Source organism: Zootoca vivipara, chromosome 12, assembly GCF_965207765.1.
Source record: "Zootoca vivipara chromosome 12, rZooViv2.hap1.1, whole genome shotgun sequence".
Taxonomy (NCBI): domain Eukaryota; kingdom Metazoa; phylum Chordata; class Lepidosauria; order Squamata; family Lacertidae; genus Zootoca; species Zootoca vivipara.
Genome location: NC_142595.1, coordinates 13,670,088 through 13,689,833, shown reverse-complemented (window position 1 = coordinate 13,689,833; position 19,746 = coordinate 13,670,088). Strand labels below are relative to the sequence as shown.

Here is a 19,746-nt window from a genome sequence, read left to right as displayed (position 1 = left end):
CCGTCTAAAATCCACCACAAGACGGCGCTGTTGCGTGTCTTTCTTGTCCACCCAGAAGACTGGGCTGCCCCCTGCTGCCTTGCTTTCTCTGATGAACCCCCGCTTGAGGTTCTTGTCGATGAAAGCGCGCAGATCCTCCAGTTCCTGGTCTGACATGGCGTACAGCTTGGCTGGGGGTATAGTTGCCCCTGGCACCAGGTTGATCTGGCAGTCAAAAGGCCTGTGTGGGGGTAGGTGGTCGGACTCCGCTTCGCTGAAGACCTCCTGCAGGTCCCAGTACGGCTTGGGTATCGCCTCACCCCCTTTGACGTGCATGGTGGCCACCGTGGCTATCGGAGGCCCCTCCCCTGGTTGGTGCTGCATGCAATGTTCCAGGCAAAAGTCCGATCCAAAAGTGATGCATCTCTGGTGCCAACTGATGGAGGGGTCGTGGCGCGCCAGCCAGCTCATGCCCAAGACGATGGGGGGGTCTGAGATGGTGGTGACGTTGAATGCCAGTGTCTCTGAGTGCCTTCCCACCGTCATTTTCATGGGGGGGGGTTTGATGAGTGATGGCCCCTCCCAGCAGCTCTCTGCCGTCAATGGTCGCCACGTGCAGAGGAAAATCCAGCTGCAGAAGCTGGATCTGGTGCTCTTCTGCAAAGTTTCTCGAGAAGAAGTTAGCTGACGCCCCACTGTCAATTAGGGCGAGGACCGTCAGGGGATAGCCATTTGGGAGCGTGAGCGTCACTTCTAGAACCACTCCTGCTCTGGGAGGGGTGGGCTGGCTCTGCTCCTCTCTGTGCGGGTGGGTGGGCTGGGGCTGTTGTCTGCTGACTGTGCCTGGCTGCTGCCCCTTGTCTCCTGCAGCCAGGCTTTCCCGTTTCCCTGCTGTGGTGCTGCGTCAGTGGGGGAGGGCACAACCGTTCCCGCCTTTCCTTGCCACTCCCTGCGATGTGGGCAGTCTCTGACGAGATGCTGGGGGGAGTTGCAGAGAAAGCAATTCCCACCCCTTCCCTCCTTGCGTCTTGGCGCCGCTGGGGTTTGAAAAGCCCGCGCGCGCGCGCTATCAATCTGCATGGGTTCCTGGTCCTGGCTGGCCCCAGGCGTGGCTTGAAAGGGTTGTTGGGGGAGTGGCTTCTCCTGCGACCGTGGGAACCAAGCCCGCTTTGCGCGCGTTGCTTGCTTGTCGCTCCACCGGGATTCCTGTCTCACCCCCACCGCCAGAGCCGCTTTGCTCAGCTGATCCATATTACTGGGCTTTGGACCTCTCGAGAGCTCATCCTTCACCTCCTCATGCAACCCCAAGTAGAACGCCGCTTGCATTGGGGGTGACTCCAGTTCCCACCCCAATCTGTGCACCAGCATGGTGAATTTCGCCCAATACGCGCGAACTGTCATATTTCCTTGGCGTAAATTATGAAGTTCCTCCTTAGTCTGGTCCATATGACTATCGGAGGAATACATCGTTTTCAAACCTTCTAGAAATAGTTTGACATTCTTCATGCAAGGATTCTTTGTTGCGATTAACGGTCTTAGCCACTCCCTGGCTGCCCCGGTAAGGTGCTCCACAATAAACGCTACCCTGTGCTCATCATCAGGGAACTCATCGTGGTGCAGCTCAAGAGCATACACAATCTCAGTCTCAAAGCCCTGATATTCCCTCGGGTCTCCGTTGAACTTGCTTACTAGGGTCCCGGCTCTCCTTCCTGGCAGCACTTGGACTTGGGGTGCCCCTCCCGCCTTGTTTTTCTCTGCATCCAGCTTGTTTTGGAGGTCTACCGCCACCGCCCTTAATTCCTGCTCTCTTTCCTGTAGCGCTCTCACCTGTTCCGCAAGTTGTAGCCGGTCGTCCTGGACCTTCTTAGTCTCTTCTTTAGCTGCCTTCAATTCCCCCTGCGCCTGCAGCGACAGCTGCTGCAGTTCTTGCTGGGCTTGCTCCGCGATCTGCCGCCATCTCTCCGCCTCTGACACGCTCATCCCGGCAACTCCAAAGTAGCCCAAAAAAGGATTCGGAGGTTGCTGTCACAGTGGCCGGAGTGGGCTACTTCAGAGTAACGACGCTACGCAGCTCTGCATTTTATTCTTTTATTGGTGCTGCGTATTTACAGTGCTGAAGTCATTGCTATTTACACGGAGTGATGTGGTCAGTCGGTTCCAGAACCTCCGAATGGCTTTTGGCGCGTCTTTCTCCAACACAAAAGCTTTGGCAGACCCATCCTCTTTCCCCTCCTCTTTCTGCGTAATTCCGGAGTTGGGGGGATGGGTCTCCCCCCCTTATTCGCCCCTTCCTGTCCCACCTGGGACCCTGGCTCCTCTACCTTGCCTGAGCCTCGGACACGACTTCCTGCTTCCCCATTGGAATCGGAACTCTCTCTGCTTTCCCCTGTGCTCGGGGATGGGCTTGAACTCAGGAGGGGAGGGACTTCGCGATATCCCCTGTCCCTCACAGGGTGGCTCCCATTCTTCCTCAGTGCAGCCCTCCTCTGCACGGTCCCTGAAAGCTGCTTAGTTGGGACAGAAGCCTGGCAACGGGGCTCTCGTTTCTGCTTCTCGTGGACTGCGGGCACAGCAAAGCACTCTGAGCTTGTAACTTGTAACTAGCCTTTATTGTAAAACTGTACGAAGTCATCCAAATACACTGACAATCCGAACACATACAATATATAAAAGGCTAGATAACCACCATTGAATCAATCAGGCAACTTTACATTTAGCTTTAAAAATCTCGGTTAAGTACCCCGAAACAATCTCGGTAGTCTCAGGAGTATTGTCCTTTTTAGCTATTCAACACTGCTGGGAGATGGAGGAGAAATTCGGAGGGGTGGGACACCAGAAAGCAGCAACCCAGCAGGATACAACAATCTAGAGAATGTCTTGAATTTGAGCAGCAATGCCTTTTAAAGCCTGCAGCAGCTCTGAAGCCGTTCCTGATGCCTGTTAGTGGAAGAGGCTGTGCGTGTTGAATTGGAAGCCTGCCCCACTTACAGAAAAGGCTAGTTTCGACACTGCCAGGCACCTGCCTTCCATCCAACCTGGGCTGTGCCAGTTCTCTGTGTGGAATTCTGCCTCCATTACCACACAGGGAGGGATCTGGCTGAGGAATTCTAGGAGTCTTTCAAACAAAGGGCAGGGCGATGGGCAAAGGCGCCGACTGTCTTTGCCAGGGCCGGCCTTTATGATGAAGCAAAAGGTAGCAGATGCCAAGGTGGGGGTGGGCAGAGCTGCCCTGTACCCCTTAGACTAGCCTGCTTCCCTCAATTGCAGTGGAAGATGCTTCATTCGGTACGATTCAACTGCCAGTCTGATTGGCTTCTTTCTTTACCTTGCGGGAAGGTGCTGTCTTCAGGCAGCAAAATGTATTGAGCCGGCCCTTATCTTTGCCAAGGCCCAGCTCAAGACCCTTTGTGAAATCAGTCGTGGGATATAACAGGATTGTTATTACCTAGGCCTTAGCAGAGTGATGACAACCATCACATCACTCAGCGATTTGAAGCCGCCAACCCCCCCCCCCCCGGCCCGCTCTGTCTTGTGTTCATAATATAAATGATTTCTTTTGAGGATATAAAACAGGAAACACTTGTGTAAGGAGGGTGGAAATTAAACTTAAGACATCTCCTTAAGATTTGAGTATCAGCACACCAATGCGCCTTTTCATTTACCCCTTACTCCCAAAATCTTAATGTTTCACTCGGTAGTATTGAATAAATCTGAATTTTCAGAAGTTTGGCATCTTCAGGGCTTGGAATGAAAAGTTCACTTTCCGCATTTTGAGTTAGCTCCACTAAAGTGGATATAGAGCTGGTGCAGGGGAAGGTGTCAGACCAAGCAGGGGAGCTGATTATGCCGTCGTTCTTTCCCGTCCACAGCAACTCAATTCCATCATCGCTGCTTCGATGTCGCTCAAGGCTTCTACCAAACTGCGCCAGATTTTGGAGGTGAGGTTCCTTAAAAATAAGGGTGGGTTGGCTCAGTCACAAAGAAGGAAGCCCACAAGTCAAACCCAAAGCATTAAATTGGTGACATCCTAAAATTCTGAGAGCTGAGACACGTCTCCACCCTCCGATTGCAAGTATGGACACAAGTTAATCTTAGAGGGCTGGCTTTTAGATTGAGGTGCCCTCACAGGAGCTCATCCAATGTGTTTCTGTCTGAGTTGCTGCAATGAGAGCGCTCTGTTAATTTTGGAAGCAGGTAAGCAGGTAAGCTCCTGCCAACCTAGCAGTTCGAAAGCATGTCAAAGTGCAATTAGATAAATAGGTACCGCTACAGCGGGAAGGTAAACGGCGTTTCCGTGCGCTGCTCTGGTTTGCCAGAAGCGGCTTTCTCATGTTGGCCACATGACCTGGAAGCTGTATGCCGGCTCCCTTGGCCAATAACACGAGATGAATGCCACAACCCCAGAGTCGGTCACGACTGGACCTAATGGTCAGGGGTCCCTTTTACCTTTACCAGTACAGAGCAGAATTGTGTCCGGAAACAGAGCAGCAACCAGTGTGGCTGTTTAAGAACTGATAATATAAGTTCAGTGTAACTAGTCAGTTAGTAGCCTAACTGGTGGATTCTGTACAAACTGGAGTTTCGGGGGGGGGAACCCTGAATGGCAGTCCTACATACAGTGTACTGTAATCAGGTTCCCTAGAGCAGGCATCCCCAAACTTCAGCCCTCCAGATGTTTTGGACTACAATTCCCATCATCCCTGGCCACTGGTCCTGTTAGCTAGGGATCATGGGAGTTGTAGGCCAAAACATCTGGAGGGCCGCAGTTTGGGGAGGCCTGCCCTAGAATTTACCCACACATCTTTTGCATTTACTTGTGTGATCCTGTCACCACTTAGACATACAACTGTGATAGGATCACCACTTAGAGCAGGCATCCCCAAGCTTCGGCCCTCTAGATGTTTTGGACTACAATTCCCATCATCCCTGACCACTGGTCCTGTTAGCTAGGGATCATGGGAGTTGTAGGCCAAAACATCTGGAGGGCCGCAGTTTGGGGATGCCTGACTTAGAGAGTGTAGTAAACCAGAGTCGGTCACGACTGGACCTAATGGTCAGGGGTCCCCTTTACCTTTTAAGCCCAGTACAGTGACTCATGCAGATACTCAACAGGCAGCCTCCTCTCACGGTGGGCAGTTCTGTTTGCATGGAAATGGGATTTGTAGATGCAAACAAGTGTTCCCAGCCGTGCACGACTGGCTTGGATTGATTGGTTGTCTCTCATAGATTGTCCTGGCGTTTGGGAACTACCTGAATAGCAGCAAGCGGGGAGCGGCCTATGGGTTCCGCTTGCAGAGCCTTGACGCGGTAAGTGACGTGGGTTGGGGAAAGCGTGGAAGACTTGGCACCCTCTTCGGGGAGCACGTCATGGCCAGGCACTAAACAGCAGGGGGTCAGCTTCAGGGTTCGCACTGGCCTTGTGCGAGATTGTGGTGGACCTCTGTGTTTGCCAGAACACCCCAGAAAACCACCGTGGGGGTGGAATCGGGATTCAGTGGCAAATCATTCTCAAACTATGGATCGGTGTTAGCTACAAGTTGGGTGCAAGCAAGACTGATCCGGAATGCGGCAGCCAGGCTGGTGACTGGGAGTGGCCCCCGAGACCATATAACACCGGTCCTGAAAGACCTACATTGGCTCCCAGTACGTTTCCGAGCACAATTCCAAGTGTTGGTGCTGACCTTCAAAGCCCTAAACAGCCTCTGCCCATACCTGCTAAGTTCCTGTCAGAGAAATAAGGGACCGGACCGGAAGTAGCAGACCGGAAGTAGCGCTGCCGCCATTTTGGAACTGGGCGGAGCATGCTCAGAAGCGACTTTTGATGCTGCTTTGCCCAGTTCCAAAATGGCCGCCGTGCCAGAATAAACTGGGGGGAAACAAAAAAATCCGTTTTTTCAGCTGGGAACAGCTGGAAAAATGGGGGTTTCCCAGGGAATACGGGAGACTTGGCAGCTATGCCTCTGCCCGGTATACTTGAAGGCAGCCAAAGTGGTTTCAGAACGTTTTGGAAGTCGAACGGACTTCCGGAACGGATTCCGTTCGGCTTCCAAGGTACGACTGTACTAGCAAGAGAAATACTAGGTGATTTTTGCAAGATAGTGGGGATTGGCTCCCTCACCCAACCCCCATTCTGACCCGTTTCTCTCTGTAGCTCCTGGATATGAAATCCACAGACCGGAAGCAGACGCTGCTTCATTACATCGTGCGGGTGATCCAGGAGAAATACTCTGACCTTACAAACTTCGCTAGTGACCTGCACTTCCTGGAAAAAGCGGCAGCAGGTGCTGAGCCAGAGGGTTCTGGGCAAGGGGAGAACTTTACAGCAAAGGATAGGGTGCAGCTCCTCCCCCTTGGCCATGGGAAAGTGCCAGAGGGGATCATAATACCCTTAAAATATATATATTCTGAAGTTCCCCCCTAGGTAGATGTGTTAATTGGAGCCACGGCAGCTCGATTGGGCCTGCTTCGCCGCCTCACGCTTCTTTCTCTGTTGGCTCTCTCAGTATCCCTGGACAGTGTGCTCCAAGATCTGCGGGGCCTACAGAGGGGCATGGAGCTCACGCGCAAAGAGTTCATGCGCCAGGATGACAGCACTGTGCTCAAGGACTTCCTCAAGGCGAACACAGAGGTGATGGAGAAGCTCCAGGCCGATGGCAAAACTGCACAGGTGAGGAGGAGGAGGAGGAAGAGGAGGCGGTGCTTAGTTCAGAAGGGGTTGTCGTGGCAACTCGAATCAGAGGGGGAGATTTGAGCCTTAAAAAAGAGAGAGAGCTTGCCAGCAGCTCTTGGGGACCACTCAGTTTTCAGGCAGCGGTATAGGGGTGAGAAGCATTTTTAATGTGTGACCCACAAATGCGTCCTCAGACTGCAATGATGTCTCTCAATAGCTATCGGCTGGTGGTGTCGCATACAGATTCCAGAGAGAGGCAACACATTTGTAGCATCTCTTTCTGCCTCTCCATCTCTCTGTCTCACACACATACACGGGGGGGGGGGGGGGGGGGCTGATTTAAACTGGTTAGGACCACCGGTTTGTCATCTCTGGGTTTTTAAAAAGATGGATAGAACTGAGCAGTAATGGGTGTGGATGTTCACTGTGCTTATTTTACATACCTTTAAGCTCTCGTTGAATTGTCCGAGATTACATTTTATATATATATATATATATCGCGTAGGCATTTCACTCCACCTTTTCCCCATTTCCTCTCCACGCCCTGTGTGTGGATGCATCAAACTCCTTGAAAGCTTATTCCAGGAGTGGCCACCTCCCAAGAGACTCTGATCTACTCACAGAGTTAAAAACTGGGCGTTCAGGTCAAAGCTGTTGGTTTTTTTTAAGGAAGGGAAGCCCTGTTTGGGGGGGTTTAGGTCAAACTTGTTGAGCTTCTTTTAGGAGGGAGGGAGGCCCATTTTTGTTTAGGGCTTCAGGTCATAGTTCAGCTTTTTTTAGGGAGGAGGAAAATTTTGGGTGAGCTTTTTTTAGGGGTGCCAGTGATCTAGCAGTGATCTACCACAGACATCCAGTGATCTACTGGTAGATCACAATCTACCTGTTGGACGTGCCTGGCTTATTCCATTCTGTTGTTTTTAAGGTGCCGCAAGGCTCTTTTCCCATTTTTGACAATAAAAATGAAGCCTACACATCTTGGTGTCAAAGCTGGCATCATCCGTGGGTTCCCAAAGAGAAGAGGCTCGTTGCACGGGGCAACCGATAAATATAAGAAACAAATTTGAGGGAATGTAGCATTGCTGACACAGCCGCCCCCCCCCCCCCCGAGATTGAGGGTTGTGACTGTGGGTTTTTTTCTTTCATTCTCTGCAGGACGCCTATGAGTCAACAGTGGAGTATTTCGGGGAGAACCCCAAGACTACCCCTCCGACAATGTTCTTCCCTACGTTTGTGCGCTTCGTCAAGGCATACAAGGTAAGACTCATGCCTTTAGTTTGGGTGCAGCCTCTTTATTGACTGTGAGCCACACTCCTTGAGTCCCATATTTATTTGCATCGGGAAGATTCTAAATACCAACTTTTGTAAAGATTGCCGACATAATGCAGATGGGGGACTTGGAATTCTTAAAACATGCTATGTAAATGCTAAGTGTTGAGGATTATTGTAGTACAGTGGTACCTCGGGTTAAGAACTTAATTCATTCTGGACATCTGTTCTTAACCTGAAAGTGTTCTTAATGCGAGGTACCACTTTAGCTAACGGGGCCTCCCGCTGCTGCTGGGCAATTTCTGTTCTCATCCTGAAGCAAAGTTCTTAACCCAAGGTACTATTTCTGGGTTAGCGGAGTCTGTAACCTGAAGCGTCTGTAACCCGAGGTACCACTGTAGTTACAGGGTCAATAAAATGTGTTGCAGTGGTAGGCTACACACACTAGGCCACTAGTTTATGTCTTCCAAATAGTTTAGTTTACTGAAATAGTTTAGTTTAGAGAAGTTTTTAATGTTTGGTGTTTTATCGTGTTTTTAATATTCTGTTGGGAGCTGCCCAGAGTGGCTACAGAAACCCCGCCAGATGGGCAGGGTATAAATAAAAAATTATTATTATCATTATGAATTACTGGATTGACCTAAAGCAGTCGTTCTCAAGCTTACCTCTCTGGGCCACTCTTTCAAAATAAAAAATTGCTCGCACACCGATTTTTTTATTGATAAGGAAAAAAAGAGAAACAACAAGCCCTAGCAGTGCTTGACGTAGAACACAACTACTTTATAATTGTAGGTAGGGACGCGGGTGGCGCTGTGGATTAAGCCACAGAGCCTAGGGCTTGCCAATCAGAAGGTTGGCGGTTCGAATCAGTGCAAGTAGATAAATAGGTACCACTACAGCGTGAAGGTAAACGGTGTTTCCGTGCGCTGCTCTGGTTCACCAGAAGCGGCTTTGTCATGCTGGCCACATGACCTGGACACTGTACGCCGGCTCCCTTGGCCAATAACGCGAGATGAGCGCAGCAACCCCAGAGTCGGTCACGACTGGACCTTTAGAATCATAGTAGAGTTGGAAGGGGCACCAGGGGTCATCTAGTCCAACCCCCTGCAATGCAGGAATATTTGGCCCAGTGTGGGGTGAAATATGATCATGGGACATCCAGAAGGTATAGAACAATGCAGCTACATAAGAGCATGAATCATTCCCAAAAATATAATTATAAGTGAGCCTCTTGCATATGTACCTTAAGAATGCGTACAAACTCAATGAGAGATGTGAGCTTGAAGATAACTATCCGTATTCTGCAATTAAAAAAGAAATTATATTGATACTAGACTAGACTAGGCTGAAATGTTAAAATGTTTGATTGTCCTTGAATCTCAAACCACACCAGGGTGGCACGCATACCCTTTGAGAACCACTGAGCTAGAGAAAGGAGAACTCCCTAGTTTTTATATCCTAGATATATATTTCCTAGATAGCATTTGATACGAATAACTTTAATAGAAAGAGTGACTAGCTCTTGTAGATGTTGCTACAAGGAGGCAAGGATAGGTAAGGCTCCCCTTGGGGGGAAATTCCCCACCCCACCCCCCGCCTACGAATGAGACCCATTGGTGGCACCAGTGGGCAGTTGTAGGGCTGGGGTGACAACGGCTGAATTAGCAAAAAGGTTTTCTACATCCCACATCTTTATTACAGGTCATGTAATAAAGGACAAAGTTGGACTGTTTCAGATTGTGGAAGCAAAACGGGACCACCCAAAATAAGGTGGCGGTTCGTGCATAGGTGAAGGTCTCTCTGAAGTATGCAGAAAGATATCATTAGTTTGTAAACTAAGAAAGAAAGAAAGAAATATTTTTGGAAAACTCAAGGATCATGGAGCTTCCAGCAACCACAGAATGTTGAGTAGCTCTGCTGGGGAAAAGTGAAGCGGTTTAGCCAGCCTGAGACCAGACCCTAACAGCTTTTTGTATCCTGGCAATGAGAGCTGGGGGAATGTGTGTGATGAGTTTTTAAACTCTGTCCCCTGGAAAGGTGGGCTTGCGAATCTGATAACTCCGTGATGCGACGTGTTTGGGAGCCCTGTCACCATCTAGGGATGTACCTGCGATTGCTTAGCGAAGCTTATTTCTCTCTCTCCCTGCCCCGAAACTAGAAAGCGGAAGAAGATATCCAGTTGTGGAAGAAGCAGGAAGCAGCAGCCAAAGTGGAGGAGGTGAACTCCCCCAGCCAGGAGGAAAAGGCAGCTCAAAAGGTAGGTGTTAACACAGGACACCTTTCCAAAACCATGTCCCCCTTCCCCCTGCTTTTTCTCAAAATGAAAAGAGTCCTGGAATTCCCACCAGACTGTGTTCAGCAATTGGATCTTGTGTTGGGGACCAAATCTAAACTCTGCCCAAAACACTTTCTGCTCGCAGGATCCATATAACTTACTCTGTTGTCGATTGTCAGAAACAGCTAGAGGAGGAGAGGTGGAGGGAATATATTTTTTTAAAAGAGGCATTGACTTTGCTAGTCGGAGCGCTGGGCAGCAGCAGCAAACGTACAAATGTACAGTGGTGCCTCGCTAGACGAAATTAATTCGTTCCACGGGTCTTTTCTTATAGCGAAAAATTCGTCTAGCGAATCCCATAGGAATGCATTGAATTAAAAAATTTTGAAAATTTTTTTTTTTGCCCATAGGAACACATTAATTGAATTTCAATGCATTCCTATGGGAAACCGCGATTCGCTAGACGAATTTTTCGTAAAACGCATTCGTCTAGCGAGGCAACCTCCGCTCGAAAAATCCTTTCGTTAAGCGGAAATTTTGTTAAGCAGGGCATTCGTTAAGTGAGGCACCACTGTATCTGGTTCCCATTTGGCTCCCAAGCTTCTTGGAAGCTGTTCTAAAGAGCATCTTTGCAACCACAGGTGTGTATTGCACGGAAAACATCTAGCTTGTGTGTCGAAAACATGGTAGCTGGGGCGACTGGTGCCCATTTGCAGGAGTAAGTCCACCCGTAGGTGGCTCCAGAGCCAAATCATTCTAGGTCTGTCCTCATCCTCCATGCCGAGATCCACAAGGGCAGCATGGATATAGAGAAGCTGGTAGACCGTGCTACTCCCTGGACTGATCGTAAAGGTAAAGGACTCTTGGAAGGTTAAGTCCAGTCAAAGGCGACTCTGGGGTTGCGGTGCTCATCTCGCTTTCAGGCCAAGGGAGCTGGTGTTTGTCCGTGGGCCGCTTTCTGGGTCATGTGGCCAGCATCACTAAACTGCTTCTGGCGCAACGGGACACTGTGACGGAAACCAGAGCGCACAGAAATGCCGTTTACTTTCCCGCCGCAGGGGTACCTATTTATCTACTTGCACTGGTGTGCTTTTGAACTGCTAGGCTGGCAGGAGCTGGGACAGAGCAATGGGAGTTCATCCCATCGTGGGGATTTGAACCGCCGACCTTCTGATTGGCAAGCACAAGAGAAGAGGCTCCGTGGTTTAGACCCCAGCGCCACCCGCTCCCCCGAACGTAAGAAGGCAGGCAGGCAAACGGGGTCTGTCTTAGGGCAGCCGTGAGGTCAGAGGGGCAATACCCCTTTCAGTCCAATGGAGCAGCTTCCATTGCGTAAACCTGAGAGTAGTGTATGGAGAGACCCACTGGCAATCTGTTTTAGAGTGGAGTTATTATTGTTATTTATTGAATTTATACACCGCTCTATACCTGGAGGTCTCAGGGCAGTTCACAGAATAAAATCAAGATATAAAACCACAAAATACATAATAAAAAATAAAAACAACCCAATAGCCCCACCACCACAAAACAACAACAGCACACATTTTAAAAGGGCATAGGATGTCCATCAGACCAACCAAAGGCCTGGTTAAAAAGGAACATTTTTGCCTGGCACCTAAAGGTGTATACTGAAAGTGGCAGGTGAACTTCCCTGGGGTGAGCATTCAACAAACGGGGAGCCACTGCAGAGAAGGCCCCGTTCTCGTGTTGCCACCCTCCGGACCTCTCGAGGATGCGGCTCTCGAAGGAGGGCCTCAGAAGATGATCTCAGGGTCCGGGTAGGTTCATATGGAAAGAAGCGGTCCTTGAGGTATTGCGGTCCTGAGCCGTTTCAGGCTTTGTAGGCCAAAACCAACATTTTGAATTGGGACCAGACTTGGAATGTGGGGCCCTTCTCCCCTTCCTCAAAGTGCCCCTTCGGGGGGGGGGGGGAAACTAGTAAGAAATTTATGTCCCATCAGATGTCAAGGCAATAAACAACTATCTGACTTTTGGAAGACATCTGAAGGCAACCCTGTATGGGGAAATTGTTAATGTTTTATGTTTTACAATTTTTTATGTGCTGTAAGCCACCCAGAGTGGCTGGGCAAACCCAGCCAGATGGGCGGGGTATAAATATTAAAATTGTTGTTGTTGTTATCATTACTATTATCATTATTATTAACTTTACCTCTTAACGAAGGGTTTGATTTTTTGGGGGGCTCATATTTGTTGGGTTTTTTTTTACTTTTTTTTACCGTTTAACAATTATTTGCAGACTTGTGGCTTTTTTGTTCTCAAATTCTGTGCTACGCTAGTTTGCCATGTAGCACTCACTGTGAAACATTACAGTAAGAGGGCTGGGGGGGGGACTTCATGGATGCAATGTTTCCTACAGTTCGCGATAGTATTTCTCAGCGATTTAAACGTGACCAAGCCTTCTGTACTTTGTCACAAAAAAGCAGGTTTTCCAGGTGACTTATTTTGGCAAGTGTCAAAATAAGAATTGATGGTGTATTGCTGTCGAGAGTCACTTTGAATTGAAATATATATTGCAGCAAAAATAAAAATAAAAAAATCTGCTTCCCTAAGCCCCTGGGAACAGACTGGGTAAAAAACAATTTACAAAATCGAACAATGGGTGGTATTCGGCAGCGACAAGCAGCAAACTGGTTCTCCCCTATATCTAGTACCTTGGACAGCTGCCTGACGGGTAGGCCGGTCCTGCGAGGAGAAATATTGTCTCTCTTGGTAAGTGTGTAACCACAGCAACCGCTTCTCTCTCTTGGCAGTCTCCCACACACAAGGCCAAGCGGCAGCAGATGGACCTCATTTCTGAGCTGAAGAAGAAGCAGCTGGTGAAGGAGCCCCTCATTTATGAAGAGAAAGATGGAGCCATTGAGGATATTATTACAGGTGAGGAGGAAGGAGGCAGTTTGTTTTACCAGAGGGCTTTGAAGTCTCGGCAGGTCCTCCGTGGAGGGCCGGGCAAAGGGGGAGCTGCGTGGAATCGTAGCGCCCGAGGGAAGCAACTTCCCGGTAACTTCTGAGCTGTGCAATTTGGGCCCAGCTTTGCCACCTCTGCAGCCACCTGGCATGGGGTGGCTCAGTTGGTAAAGTGTGGAACTCTTAACCACAGGGTCATGGGTTAAGAGCCCCACGTTGGCCAAACAGATTCCTGCATTAGAGGGGGTTGTACTAGATTGACCCGTGGCCCCTTCCGACTCTACAATTCTATATCCGGGGAAGGATAAGAGGCAATCACAGGCTTTAAGGGACCGCTGACCATTAGGTCCAGCCGTGACCGACTGTGGGGTTGCGGCGCTCATCTCGCATTATTGGCCGAGGGAGCAGGCGTATAGCTTCCAGGTCATGTGGCCAGCATGACAAAGCCGCTTCTGGCGAACCAGAGCAGCACACGGAAACGCCGTTTACCTTCCCACTGTAGTGGTACCTATTTATCTACTTGCACTTTGACATGCTTTCGAACTGCTAGGTTGGCAGGAGCTGGGACCGAGCAACAGGAGCTCACCCCGTAGCAAGGATTTGAACCACCGACCTTCTGATCAGCAAGCCCTAGGCTCTGTGTTTAACCCACAGCGCCACCTGGGTCTATATCCGGGGAAGGATAAGAGGCAATCACAGGCTTTACTGAGCCCTTATTTGTTTGAGACTACACCATGCCTTCCCCCCCTTTTTTTTTAGCAAATATTTGCCTGTGTACAGTTCTAACGGGCCTGCGTGCTTGGGCTAACACATTTAATTTCCATCGTTGCAAATCTGGGCTCTCGGAGCAGTCGGCCATTAGTGGGCATCCTTAATTTTTCTTCTCCCCAACCACCCTGGTTGTTTCTTTTATTACATTTGTATCCCACCTTTTCTCCAGGTTGCTCAAGGCGGTGGGGTACACAGTTCTTTGCTCTCCCATTCCCATCTAATTCCCACAGCAAAACCCTGTGAAGTCGGTTAAGCTGAGAGACAAGCGACTTCTGAGGCCTTCCCCATCCTGCCAATGCCCAGACACACCACACAAACACACAACACTAGGTGGAGCTGTAAGAGAGGTTTTCTGCTGCTGCTGCTGCTGCTGCTGCTGCTGCTGCTTTTTGCCTGTTGCATGGAGTCCCATTCCCCTGTTGTTATACCCTCCTTAGGCCTTTCTACTCCTTTTGCAAACCAGCTTGCCTGCTTTTACTAATCGCTGCAGGGCCCGGCGCTCTTTCTAAGCGCACTCATGTCTTTATTTTTCCTGCCCAAAGATTCTCAAAGGGTGCATCTACACCACAGACTTAAACTGGGAGAACAGAACTACAAGGGTGGAGAGGTTTTGTAGACAGGGCAGAGGGGTAGAGCAGGCTGTCAAACCTCCAACAGGGATTTGCTAGTGCTGTCAACGAGCTTCAGTTTCCAGGATTATTTCGAGAGAAGCCGTGACAGATACCAAGTGCTGCGGAATGCAGAGATGCCATTTAGAGGCTTGGCGCCTCTTTGTAGAGACTACCTTGCTTGCTTGCTGTGGGACTTTTACTTGCCTGCTTTACTTGCCCTTTGTTTCTCTTCTGCTTCTTAATCTTCTTGCCTTTCCACCCGGTACTATTCTTTACTTAGCCCTGAAGACCGTTCCTTTCACTGCTCGGACGGGCAAGCGCTCTTCTCGCCTCTTCTGCGACGCCAGTTTCAATGAAGAGAGCCCACTGTAGCTTGTGGCTCTAGGTAACGTGCTGCATCAATGGCAGAATTGTGGATTGATGTCAAGCATCCCCAAACTTTGGCCCTCCAGATGTTTTGGACTACAATTCCCATCTTCTCCGACCACTGGTCCTGTTAGCTAGGGATCATGGGAGTTGTAGGCCAAAACATCTGGAGGGCCGCAGTTTGGGGGTGCCTGATTTATGTAGTCGAGGAGTGGGGAGCCCGGCTGGTAAAAGTGGCGTCCCGAAAGAACTTCCGGTGCTGGGATGAGCCCTGCAATAGCTGAAGCGTCTAGCCAGGAATTTGAGTGAATATGTGAGGGAGTTTGAACTGTGTGACTGTGTGTGTGTGTGTGTGTGTGCATACAATCAGTGTTAGGGCTGGGTGATATATGGTTTTCAACAATGTGATATATAACCAACTAAACATTGCAATACGCCGATAGATCACGGTGTCTGAAATAAGGATGAAGCGATGTAGAGGCAATGGCCAGCTTCAGGGTTTTTCCTGCACCGTGATTTTTGCTGGCACCTGCCCTTGCGATTCGCTTGAGGCAGGGGATCGCTGAGCCGGCAGAGTTAACAGGAGCTACAGGAATCGAGAGAAGCATTGGCTGGCTTAATGTTTTTCCCCACATCGCGATTGTTGCATAGCACCCACCCACCCACTATGATTGACAATGTATTGCTAGGTCAAAAATTCTGAAATGAAATTATCACAATGTGGACTTCAGGCTTCTCAGGGCAGTAAACCTTTAAGGTCTGAAAGTGAGGTGTGTCTCCAATTTTAAGTAAGTAAAAAAAAAACCCAGAAGGTCACACAGCATACAGCGGGGTGTTTCTTTTCTTTCCCTAGTTTTTGAATGAAAAGCAGCCTTGAAGGTTGCCATCAGCAACAGAGGAATGGGTGCCATGAATGTGCCAAATGCTCAATTTTTTTTGGGGGGGGGGGTCATTCCTGGATCTTTTTTCCTAGTTGGTGGGAAAAGCAGTTGTTGGGGGGTGGGGAAGGAAGCAATTTTGAGAAGACAAACGAGAGGATGGGAAAAGAGTTAAGCAAGTTCGCTCTGCTCCTCTCAGTGGTAGCCTCCGAGGTTGTATTTCAATATAAACTAGTCCGGGGGGGACGGACACACTGCTGCACATTCTGCATTGCAGAAGTTTTAGGGAGAAACCAGCGCAAATCCAAAAGCCAAGCATGTCTGAACACATGGACCTGAAACAATTAACTAGGCGTTTTGTCTTTTCTCATGGCAGGCCTGCGCAACCAGCCGTACCGGCGGGGGGACACCGGTCGGCACAGCGCCAGGAAACGGGCCATGGGGCAGACGCTGCAGGTGACTGCCGACATCTCGCTGTGACAGCCCCGAATGAGAACAGCAAGCTAGCCAAGCCTTGGTTTGGGGGCGCGAGGCAAGGACTGGGGGGTTCCTGGCCGACGGGCTTGGACCAAAAGCTCCTCACACCAAGGAAGGACATAAACTCAGGGCAGGACGATCCCTTCCCTCCTCCTCCTCCGCTTTTAAAGCCATTTGTGGGCTTATGCGCACAACCACCCTGCCAATTCTCCTGCCCACGGGGATCAACGCTGCTTCATTTTGAACTTCGTTTTCTCTGCCAACTAGGACAGCAGGTGGTTCTGGAAGGCAAGTCCAGCCATAGCAACACCAAGCCAAGAACTAGCACCTTCCACAGCCTGGAATGTTTATGACTGCAGACTCCCTCTGGAGGGAGGAAGCGGAGCCGACGGTCTCGATTCCTCCCCCCTGCTTGCCCTGATCCCTTCCCCCCCCGCCTCATTCAGCTGGGCCATTTCAGTCTGCTTTAATCCTCCACTTTCTCCTCTGGCCTGGAGAAGACAGCCAGTGTTTGCAGGCCAGTTTTCTCCCATATGACATGAACTCGCTCGTTTGATCCGAGCGAGTAGTCGTACACTTGTAGGAAGGTTACTTGCCCCAGGAATATGTAACCTCAGGATCATTTAAGCCATTAAAGTGGTGAAACGAGGGGGGTCCACCAGGACTTTGCAGGGGGGGGGGCTGCAAGCACCCTGCACAAAACAGCTCCTTGGACAGGTGCCACCACCACCTTGGCCCTGTAGGACACAAACTGCAGGCAGCACTTCAGGTTTATTCTGTAGAGAGGGCTAACAGCCTGTGTAATTTTCTACCTTTGCGACGTTTTGGCTGGCACAGGCCTGGCTGAGGATGCCTGGGAGTGCAGTCTTAAGCCTCTACCAAGGCTGTAGTGGTTATGGATGACCCAGGAGTCTCTGCTGTCCTCCATATTTCCACGTAGTCCAAGTCCGCCCCGCATCATGAGGGCGACGAGACGACAGTTTGATCAGTGCACGTAAGCAACCAGAGTTGTCCTTCCTTCCGCCAAGGCTCCCCACCACCACCCGAAGTCACTGCCCTCGTGCACATCTTCAGATGGAAAGTGGCCAGCCGCCAAGGAGGAAAGAAGACTGGGCTCTAAGCAGGAGACGTAAATCTTCCCAAGTATAATGTTTGGTTAAAGTTATGGATATGATTTCGGCTCCTTATTCTAGCACAACAGCCATCCCTAGGAAGCAGTTGCGGCCCGTGGAACAGCCCTCTCAGGATTTAAGTACTAAGCACAGGCGGCACTTTGGTATTTTTTAAAACCAACATGCTCTGATGCAGAGAAGCTTAGAGGCTTCGTGACAATCAAAACCGGGGAGCGAAGTTGCTTTTCTTTTTTTTGCCACATGGTGTCGCCATTTCTGTGGGGTTTCCCACCGGTGCTTTCTCTCCAACCTGTGCCCTGGGTTCTAGTCTCTCCCTGCCCCCCCCACCCCACCCCCCAAACGAAAAGTAGAGGTAATTAGGTCAATCAGATTATACCAGCTATAATTTCCAAGAGCACAATGGGGTGGTTCCTCACTGCCCCCCCGCCCCCCCAGGGAATCCAAGCAGCAAATGAATTTGCAGATGGGGTAAGATTTCTGAAGGTCAGGTTGTCTGAAGGACTCTGCATCATGGAGCCACTTTGCTTACAAAGGTAGACCAAAGGGGTAAGCAAGAGGATCCTTACAGACCCAGGATGTGACGTCTTTCGACAGCTCTGTTCTCTGTGGGTTCCCAGTGGACAATGGCACTTGCAAGTTGAGCATCTGCTCTCCCCCTTTTGTTCTTTACAGCTCATGCCCTTTTTCTTATCTGGGGGCGGAGAGGGGAGATTGTGAAAACTCGAAAAGACACATATAGCCCATCCCATCCACCCCAGCACAAATCCAGGCCCCCTGGGATGGATTCTGCCTACAGAGGACGTTGGTAGGCAAAGAGCTGCATTCCTACCCTGTTCACCCCAGCATGCAAGCTTTGCAGCAATAAATGCACACCGCAGCGGGTGTTGACCTGCATACCTAACAGCCCTCCTGTTCTGTCTCAGCTGGAAAGGAACCATTTCTTAAAAAGTCATGCAAAGGTCAACACCCTACTTTTCATCTTCTCATCCGGCTTTAGCCTTCGAGCTGCACACCCGCTTAGAAACTCCAGGTTTAGACTTAGGCTAACATTTGCTTTCTCCTGTAACCTTAAAAGCAGCTTAAAGGGGGGGGGAGACCAATCACAGCATTTAAACTCAGAACAGAAACCTTGGAAACTGTTTCATCACACACTTTTGGGGGGCGGGCGGGGGAGAAGCGGGAGAAGGGGACATTAGGAAAAGAATTGAATGTGCAACCTATTGTTTTTAGAAATGCCTTGAATCATGGAGGGGAAGACCACAACACCCCTCTGTATGATTGCTATTTGTATACATTATTTTTATATATGGTTATGTGAATTGCATTTAATCCAAAGCGAGTTAACCATGAGAGCAAATAATAAATGTATTCTAAAGATGTGAATGGTGCCTGTGTTCAAAGAGAGTGCCAACAGCCTGCTGGAGGGCAAAGAACCTCCAATTTTTACCCCCCCCCCAAAGGCTGCCTCTGCTGCAAAGTCCGCTAAGAAATCAATTTCCCCACAGCAGTGGAATGCCCTTGCTTGCACCCCTTGTGATTGCGGATTCTCAGTGCAGTTGTACCTTGGAAGTCGAACGGAAATCGTTCCAGAAGTCTGTTTGACTTCCAAAATGTTCAGAAACCAAAGCGCAGCTTCTGATTGGCTGCAGCAAGCTCCTGCAGCCATTCAGAAGCCCCATCGGACATTTGGGTTCCAAAGAATGTTTGCAAACCGGAACACTCACTTCCCAGTTTGCGGCATTTGGGAACCAAAATGTTTGGTTTGCAAGGTGTGTTCGGGATCCAAGATATGACTGTATCTCCATCCAAAATTCAGGGCAGGGAGCAGTGCAGGGGTGCCTAGATATACACAGTTGGCTGAGGCTACCCACATTACAATCTTTTCTACCCACAGTATTTCAAATGTGAAATCTCTTCATGCACCTTTTTTGCCACATTGCAACACAACACAAAGAGTTAGTTATACATATTAGGTGCTAGAGAATGAACAATAGGGGGTGTCTCTATCGTGCCCTGTTTTGTAGTCTTTCTAATGGAAATCCAGCTAATTAATTTAGCATGCTGGGTGGATTCAATGGGCATTTTAATTTGGGGGGGTGGGTGGGAGGGGAGGAATACACACAGACTTGCACATATGTCATTTGTGACACTCGCCAGACACTGCACGGATAGGTAAGTTAAGTGGCAGCAGAACAGCTGCCGTCGTGTATCCCACTCTTGTTGAGAAACTTGGGTGAAACAACTTGGCATGTGCTGGTTTGGGACACAGGGAATGGCTAGGACATGGGACCCACAAACCTGAGGCATTAAGACCAACCTCACTCCAAACCAATAATTGCCCAAGAGCAGAGCAGCAATGCACAACACTGTTCAATAAAACAAAACTCCACAAAAG

The 19,746-nt window shown here is 49.6% G+C and overlaps 1 protein-coding gene across 3 annotated transcripts in view; it reads left to right on the top strand.

The window, feature by feature from the left end:
- The window catches only part of FMNL1 (formin like 1), a 125,105-nt gene extending 106,371 nt beyond the window's left edge, over window positions 1–18,734 (top strand). For 2 of the 3 annotated variants that reach the window (XM_088654991.1, XM_035135503.3), the window contains 8 exons: window positions 3,849–3,917; window positions 5,206–5,286; window positions 6,131–6,260; window positions 6,483–6,646; window positions 7,802–7,903; window positions 10,074–10,172; window positions 12,962–13,085; window positions 16,118–18,734. In XM_088654991.1, coding sequence (XP_088511117.1) covers window positions 3,849–3,917; window positions 5,206–5,286; window positions 6,131–6,260; window positions 6,483–6,646; window positions 7,802–7,903; window positions 10,074–10,172; window positions 12,962–13,085; window positions 16,118–16,221 — 873 coding nt within the window. In that variant the 3' untranslated portion in view covers window positions 16,222–18,734. The remainder of the gene's footprint in view (window positions 1–3,848; window positions 3,918–5,205; window positions 5,287–6,130; window positions 6,261–6,482; window positions 6,647–7,801; window positions 7,904–10,073; window positions 10,173–12,961; window positions 13,086–16,117) is intronic. The other variant, XM_088654992.1, reaches the window with a different exon arrangement.
- Window positions 18,735–19,746: the final 1,012 nt, after the last annotated feature.